Source organism: Spinacia oleracea, chromosome 5, assembly GCF_020520425.1.
Source record: "Spinacia oleracea cultivar Varoflay chromosome 5, BTI_SOV_V1, whole genome shotgun sequence".
Taxonomy (NCBI): Eukaryota; Viridiplantae; Streptophyta; class Magnoliopsida; order Caryophyllales; family Amaranthaceae; genus Spinacia; species Spinacia oleracea.
In genome coordinates this window covers 111439610-111447833 of record NC_079491.1, presented here as the reverse complement: position 1 = coordinate 111447833, position 8224 = coordinate 111439610, and the positions used below count along the sequence as shown (strand labels likewise).

Genomic DNA, 8224 nt, shown 5'->3' with positions numbered 1-8224 from the left:
TGCAAGTTCTACACCAACGCCTAGGCTACCCATGCCGAAGCCAACATTCAAAAGTTCTACAACCAACATCTGGGCATCCTAGCCTATTCTCTCCCGAGACCCCGCAAGGTCACCAGTGAGACCACTATCTACAAATGCCAGGTACAAAGTTCAAGAAAATTTTCAAAATTCAAATCTACGAGTTCCAACAGTTCCAGTTCAAGTGGCTATCAAACAATTCTCTACAAGTTTCAAGAAGCCTAAGCATACAAGCATCGTTCTAAAGTACAAGAAAGATCAAAACTACATGCAATCCTAGAGATTATTTCATAAGCAAAACATGAAATACTTACATGGACAAGGCAAAAACAAGACCAAGTGGAGAGATTATTCGACCTTTGAGAGAGAAAGAAGCAAGAGAATACAAGTGATAGCTCTTCAAAAATGGCACGGCAAGGGGTGCTTTTATAGCACATCCCCGCGTTGAACGCCGAGTTCAGCGCCCAGCGCTGCCTGCTACGTACGTAGGAATCTTCAGCATGCGGTCTCCCGTGCTGATTGCACGTGCTTTGCTGCTACGGTTTTCTGCACCAGGCATCAAACGTCAAATCGTGCTATCCTCCGAAAAATACGGGTATACACCCGTATCTCCAAGCACAAACAGATGAGCATTTCAAGAATATGAAGTCCAAAAAATACAACGACTCAGGCATTCGACTTCCAACGGACCCAAGCTCTAGGAAAGTCAGCCGAAATTTCAAAATCTTAACAGCCAATAAAAATCTCTTATCCCCAGTGAAGCACATCCCCAACGGATCAATTTCGGGTATTCAACATTCAAAATTCAAGATTCAAAATTTTCGTTGCCAAGCTCCGTCCTAGACCAAAGGCGGAAGAGCAGTACAAGTACAAATCGGAGTCGTCACAACCGCACGGAGGTAGACTCTATCCTTTTTCCTAACGCCTGTTTTGTGCAGGTACCGGCGTACAAAGAATGGTCTTGATTGCAGAACATGTTGTCCGTTTTCCTTCCCAAGTCCAATACTTTGACTAGCGCTTTCCTAACCGAACGCTCAGTCAAAGTGGGGGCATCTATAGACACCTAAATCGTGTCTCCCCACTGGGATGATGATGATACCATTATCCTTATTAGGCAGTTGGAGAAAATCCGTGCGGAAATTCCAATTGCTAAGAACATTTCCAAAATCCAAGATCCAAAATCCAATCCCCGAGGTCGTTCCAATTTTGGAACTCGGTACCACATACAATTTTCAAAAATCAATTTCAAAATCCAAGTACAATCCCACCCAATGGACCATTCCATTGGTTTTACAAGGCCTTTTTCAGTCAAAATGACATTAAGCAATCCAACTTTGGGCGCCGTCCCACAAAAACGAGCAAGCCGTGCCTTGTCCCGTAAAACCGAAATTCAAAAACCCGAAACGACTTGTTTTTAGATGCAAAATCAAGTCTTAATCCCCAAGAAAACACTACGAGCCAAAATTCGTAAAAATCGTACGAACGTACACTAATACAAGACAAAGCAAGGACGGAGCCCGCGTCCTTGTTTTGGCGGCATCCGCGCCACGTCACCAGCGCTGGGCGCTGCCAGCTTCGTGCTGCGCTGGCAATGGCTGGCGTTTAGCAGCAAATCCTCCTATAAATACCCCTAATTCTAAGCATTAAGGGAGGAAAAAAATCGAAACATAACGTCGTAATACAAAAATTGCCCCTCAAATCAAAATCCAAAAATCCTCCAAAATCTCATACAACATTTCAAGTTCTAAGCAATTGGGAGCTCTAAAAGGAATACTTGCCTAAGCCTACATAGGTAATTCCGAATCCCACCATATTCAATCATGTTTCTTTGATTTTCCTATTTCAAAAATAATTAGTAAGTTGGCATTTTTAACATTAAAGATGTCACTTACAACAATCATACATTTCTTTCAAAATCCAAACTTTATGTGATATAAAATACAAACTTTCAAGATTCGATGATGTTCATGGTTATTTGTAATCACTTCCTTGAACTAGAATCGCCTTCAAAATATGGATTAATCAAAGATGATACCTTTCTAATGTTTAAAGGTTTAGTCTTTGAGATTCAAGACTCCACTTTTTAAATTTCAAGTTCAAGTTTCAAGGTCCAATGATGTTTAGGGTTGTTCATAATCACTTCCCTAAACTTGGATCATTTCAAAGTAAGAGCACATCAAAGATTAGGCCTTTTCAACATTAAAAGGTCCGATCTTTGAGATTCAAGACTCTTAATTAAGTTCAATATTTCAAGTTCAAGTTCACTATTTAAAAGTTCAACATTCCAAGTTTCAAACTTTTCAAGTTCAAGTTCTATATGCAAAATCTAGGATACTTTGGGTGAACAATCCATCCTAAGTTGAGATTTTTAGCTTTGACCCCGTGTCGGACTCAAATATTTTTAAGTAGTCGTTTGGCGTTCAGACCTCATGTGCTTAAATTCTATTTCAATATTGCATTTTCTATTCCGCAATTTCAATTATGCACCTTTCAATTCCACACCTTTCAATTCCGCAATTTCAATTCCGCACCTTTCAATTACGCAATTTCAATTCCGCATTTCAATTCTGCACTTTCAATTCCGCAACTTTACTTGCCTAGTCCTTCTAGGCAATGTGGACCTACTCTAGGAAGTCTTGTGCTTTACTAATTCCGCGTTTATTTTCAATTGTGATGTTGCTTTACTTCTTTATCGCTTTCATCGCCTCACATGCTAAATTCAACAAAATACAAGGTTACACCACGCTGAACAAAGATAATTTCTTGGACAAACCGATCTTAGGTTCCCTGAAATTAACTTTAAAGCAAAGTGACCACAATACAATTAAAGTAGAAGTTCTATTTGTTCTAAATTCAAACCCACATAGTCTAAACTAGGGTATTTTCGAAAATGTTGTGTCACGCACTTGAATTATTTCTAAAGCTCGCGGAATAAGCATCTCGTTGCCTTGCCCGGATCCCACCCATCTGTTTCGAAGATTCAAAGCCTTATCCTAATAGAGTCATTTTCGGTCTTTCCAAATGAGACCTTAAACAATGTTTGGTGGCGACTCCTACAAAGTACAAAAATACAAAGGTTTCTAAAAACCGCCCCGTAGGAAAAATAACCGTCCTACATCTAAGCATACACATTTCTGGTGCATATTTCTAATAAATCTTTTTATGCGTCTTATCCTTAAAATCTTATACTTATATCTTTCTGACCAAAACAAGTATTTTGTGTCATAGGCACAACAACATTTTGATTCTCTAACCTCGGGAGCCGGTCGTCTAGTCCAACAATTTGTTGTCGATAACTGTGTCAAAATGCAAGCCAGTAATTTTAGGTGGATTGCATTCAACCAATATAAGATGCATGATGATTTATACAAGGGTTTAGAGGATTCGTTAAATGTTGTAGAGCATAACTGAGATTATGATTTTTCGTTGAGATGTGTTATTTGTAACAAAATAATTTAACTTTAATCATACTTTCACACGCATCGCGTGCATATAAGACTAGGATTTGATAATGTTGCGTATGTTCTTTATATTGTGCTAATATGTTTTTTTCTTAACTTTTCAACCATGAATTTGTGATGAAATCTTCCAATAGGTATTAAAACATTGGTTAAAAATACTTTCTGAACAAAAAAATAGAGACAGTCATTCTACGATAATAAATATTGATTTGTTAATGTTGGTTTACATGCATTCTAAAATTCACGCACGCATCACGTGCATAAAATAATAGTATTATATAAGGAAAAAGAATGAGTTAAGATAAAGAATAGGGTCTCATCTTTGTAATTTTTCACCGTACAGTACCGAACCTTTTTTCACTGTTAAGGATCTGTAAAGTGCAGCTAACTACTCAAGCACCTAATTAGAAGCTTTGAGAAACTTTCTCCCCAAGTATTCTCTCGGCGCATGTTAGCATAACGTGCACCGACGCCATGGAAAGGAAAACTGGGGCAAAATCTCAAGAAAACAAGCATGGAAATGGAACTGGCAAACCTCGTGGTCCTTCTTCTGATTCACAAGCGCTCAAAACACGCTCGTTGGATGAAGTTTTGGGGGTAGAGGCGTTGGATTTTGGATTGGAAAACGAGGTTTTCACTCCAAAATCTTCATTGAAGCAGCTTCAAGTGTCGATCGGAAGTTCGAAATTCTTTCAATGAATTCATGGAGGTCATCCATGGAACGCCAAGTCGAGCTCGATCTTCAAGTTCTCGTCCAAATATGGATGTAGGTATGATCTCTATTCCCATATTGCAACAATTTGAGGATGAAATAGTCGTTGATAATAATTTGAATGAATCTGCTGGGTTAGCTGATGATAATATCATGCCATTTTCAGATTGAATTGGATGATATTCAGAGTGAAATAGATTTTTGGAATTCTGCAGTTGTGTGCTATGTTGTAGGAGCTAATCCCCCAATTAATGTGATGGAGGGTTATGTTAGGAGAATTTGGGGGGATTGAAGGTGGATAAGGTGGTGCTAGTGAAGAAGGGTGTATATCTGGTGCGATTTTTGTCTATGGAATCAAGGGATAAAGTGTTGCAGGGGCATTATTTCTTTGATAGCAAACCCTTGATTGTGAAACCTTGGGATCAGGATCTGGATATGGATAAAGAGGAGGTGCAAGTTGTTCCCATTTGGATTCAGTTGAAGCTGAATTTCAAATACTGGAGTGAAAAGGCATTATTCAAAATTGTGAGTCAGGTGGGAAAACCAATCAAAAGAGACTATGCTACCACATGTAGAGATAAAATTCAGTTTGCTAGAGATATGGTGGAAGTTCCCATGGAGAAAATCTTACCTGATCACTTATTCTTCATGGATGAACATGGTGAAAAGGTTAAGGTGGATCTGAGATATGAATGGAAGCCTACTCTATGTAATAAATGCAAGATGGTGGGGCATGCTGAAGCAGAATGCAGGCAAGGTAATAGTAGGAAGGTGTGGGTGCAGAAACAAACAGAAGGGGTTGCTCAACCATAGAAAGAGACTATAGCCATTGAGGTGGATCAGGAAGGCTTTCAAAGGGCTTTGAGACCAATTAGGGTCAGAGCTGATTCAGTGGAACCAGCCCAAATTGCTAACCCTTTTGATATACTGCAGAATGAAGAGATGGTTGAAACTAGTGTTAATGTGACAGATAGGGGAGGGAACTTGAGTAGACAGGAGGGTAGACAAAGTGGAAGGGGGGACCCTTCACCACCTCATGGATAGAGTTCTTAGCTGGAATGTAAGGGGCATCAACTCATTGAAGAAACAGGATGAAGTGAGAAGGTTCATTCAGAAATTTGATGTAGGGTTGGTTGGGCTCCTTAAACATAAGGTGAAGGGTGCTAATCTTGGCAAGCTTTACCAAAGAGTATTTACAGGCTGGTGTTTTACAGGAAATGTTAGTTTTCACAAGGGAGGAACAATAGTGGTAGCTTGGAAACTTGGAAGCTTTACAGTGAGTGTTGTAGCTGTTACAGCTCAGTTGATACATTGTCATGTTACCCCAATTAGTGGTAAAAATGGCTTCTATTGCACTTTTGTTTATGCATTCAATGAATGCAAGCAGAGAATTGAGCTATGGAGAGACTTGAAGGTTTTAAACACACAGGATCCTTGGATTATGTGTGGAGACTTTAATTGTGTTATGGCTAGTAATGAGAGAATAGGTGCACCTGCCAGACAAGCTGAAATCAATGATATTAATAGTTGTATGCATGTTTGTAGTATGGAAGATGTGAAGAGTGTAGGGAACATGTTCACTTGGAATAACAAACAGCAGGGTTCTGCTAGAGTGTTTTCTAAGTTGGATAGGGTGTTAGCTAATCCAGCATGGCAGAGTGAGTATGTGGATGCAGAGGTATGTTTTATGAATGAGGGTGATTTTGATCATTCCCCTGGCTTGCTTACAGTTTATCCAAGATCTGCAGGAGGGAGGAAGCCCTTTAGATACTTTACAATGTGGAAGTCAGCTCCTACTTTTGATACCATCATTCAGGATGTATGGAGGGAACATTTATCTGGAAGTAAGATGTATGTCTTAGTGACTAAATTGAAGAAGGTGAAAGTTGGTCTGAAAGAGCTCAATAAGAAGGGTTTTACTGACATTCAGGCTGCTGAAATTAAAGCTCATCAGGCAATGTTAGATGCTCAGCAAGCCATGCATTCAAATCCTGCAAATCAGCAACTAGTTGATCTGGAGTTAGATGCCATCAAGAAATATAAATTACATCATCAAGTGTATATGGACTTTTTGAAGTAAAAAGCCAAGCTGGATTGGATCAAATCTGGTGATGAGAACACTTCTTTATTTCATCAGAGTATCAAGGCCAGAAATGTTCAGAATCATGTTTACAGCATATATGATATGCATGGAAAATGGCAAGATACTCCAGAAGCAGTTTCTGATGCTTTTCTTGATTATTATAAGCAGTTACTGGGTACAACTCAAGCTGGAAGAAGATCTGTAATCAAAGAGGTGGTGTTGGCTGGCCCAGTGATTACTGAACATCACAGAGCTCTTCTCAATGCACATTACTCTAGAGAGGAAGTGAAGAATGCTCTATTCTCCATTCCTGGAACTAAAGCTCCTGGACCAGATGGTTTTGGTTCTTTCTTTTATAAGGATTCTTGGCATATAGTGGGAGATGAGGTAATTGATGCAGTTCTTGATGTGCTGAATAATGGTAAGCTCTTAAAGGAGATTAACCATACAGTCATCCTTTAATTCCTAAAACAAAATGCCCCAAAAATGTTAGTGAGTTTAGACCTATCTAATGATGTAATACACTTTATAAATGTGTTACTAAGGTGATGTGTGGTAGATTGAGGCAGGTGTTGCCAAACTTGATTCTTGAGAATCAAGGGGGGTTTGTGCATGGAAGATATATTGCTCATAACATCATGGTAGTGCAGGATTTAGTAAGGCATTATGGAAGGAAATCTGTTCAGCCTAGTTGCCTGTTAAAAGTTGATTTGCAAAAGGCTTATGATACAGTAGATTGGTGTTTCTTGAAGGAAATGTTGGAGATTTTGGGTTTCCCTATTGCTTTTAGGGAACTAATGATGACCTGTGTTACAACCCCTATGTTCTCTCTTATGATAAATGGTTCTATGCATGGGTTTTTCAAGTCTAAAAGGGGTTTGAGACAGGGTGATCCGATGTCACCTTTGTTGTTTGTTATATGCATGGAGTATTTGTCCAGAATATTGCATAAGTTGATTGACTTGCCTCAATTTCAGTTTCATCCAAGGTGTAAAGATGTGAAGCTCACCCACCTTTGCTTTGCTGATGATCTTATCTTGTGTTGTAAAGGGGAATATCCCTCCATATATTCCTTGCTCCAGGCTTTTGCTTTATTTTCCAAGTCTACTGGTTTGATGGCTAACAAGAGTAAGTCTGCTATTTATTGCCATGGCATGTTTGAGAGTGATGTGAAAAGAGTAGTGGATGCATCTGGTTTTACTAGGAGTACTTTGCCTTTCAAGTACCTAGGAGTGCCAATCTGTTCTAAAAGGATCTCAGCAAGTCAGTGTGATGTTTTGGTGGACAAAATGACAACAAGGATTAAAATATGGAGCACTAGGAATTTGTCCTACACTGCTAGAATGCAACTGGTAAATTCAGTTCTTTTAAGCCTGCATATGTACTGGGCTCAGATTTTCATCCTTCCTAAAGGTGTTCTACATGATATTGCTAAGATCTGTAGAGCTTTCTTATGGAGTGGGCAGGCATATAATTCTAAACCAAGCTCTGTTACCTGGGATAGAGTTTGTTCACCTAAACAGGTTGGTGGTTTGGGTTTTAGGGATGTGGTCACTTGGAATATTGCTAGTTTGGGAAAATATGTGTGGGCTATCACCACTAAGCAGGACAACATCTGGATTAAGTGGATTCACTCAGTTTACATCAAAGATGGGGACTGGTGGGAGTACCAACCAAATGCCTCTGCAAGTTGGTACTGGAAAAGGATATGTGAAACAAGAGATCATCTGAAGCAAGTTTTCTCCTATACTGAATTTAGAAATATGGTTCAATATTCTGTCAAGCAGGTTTATAACAAGTTGGTGGGAGATAAACCTCATGTTCAATGGGATAAAGTGGTTTGGAACAGACTGAATGTGCCAAAGCATAGGTTTATATGCTGGCTTGCAATGCAGAATAGGTTACAGACTACAGCCAAGTTAGCAAAAATAGGGGTGAGCACCTATCCTG

General features: G+C 39.3%; 1 protein-coding gene across 1 annotated transcript; it reads left to right on the top strand.

Annotated features, from left to right (window-relative positions):
* Window positions 1-4539: 4539 nt before the first annotated feature.
* On the top strand, window positions 4540-6736 carry LOC110785172 (uncharacterized). Its single transcript, XM_021989616.2, has 4 exons — window positions 4540-4962; window positions 5005-5191; window positions 5319-6247; window positions 6329-6736. Exons 1-4 carry the CDS (start codon window positions 4540-4542, stop codon window positions 6734-6736), a joined length of 1947 nt encoding a protein of 648 aa, XP_021845308.2.
* The last annotated feature ends 1488 nt before the right edge of the window (window positions 6737-8224 follow it).

Coding starts and splice junctions, on each gene's coding strand:
- LOC110785172 (XM_021989616.2), top strand. CDS start 4,540: ATGGAATCAAGGGATAAAGTGTTGCAGGGGCATTATTTCTTTGATAGC. Junction 4,963..5,004: donor GGCAAGGTAATAGTAGGAAG/GTGTGGGTGCAG, acceptor GCTCAACCATAG/AAAGAGACTATAGCCATTGA. Junction 6,248..6,328: donor AATATAAATTACATCATCAA/GTGTATATGGAC, acceptor TTATTTCATCAG/AGTATCAAGGCCAGAAATGT.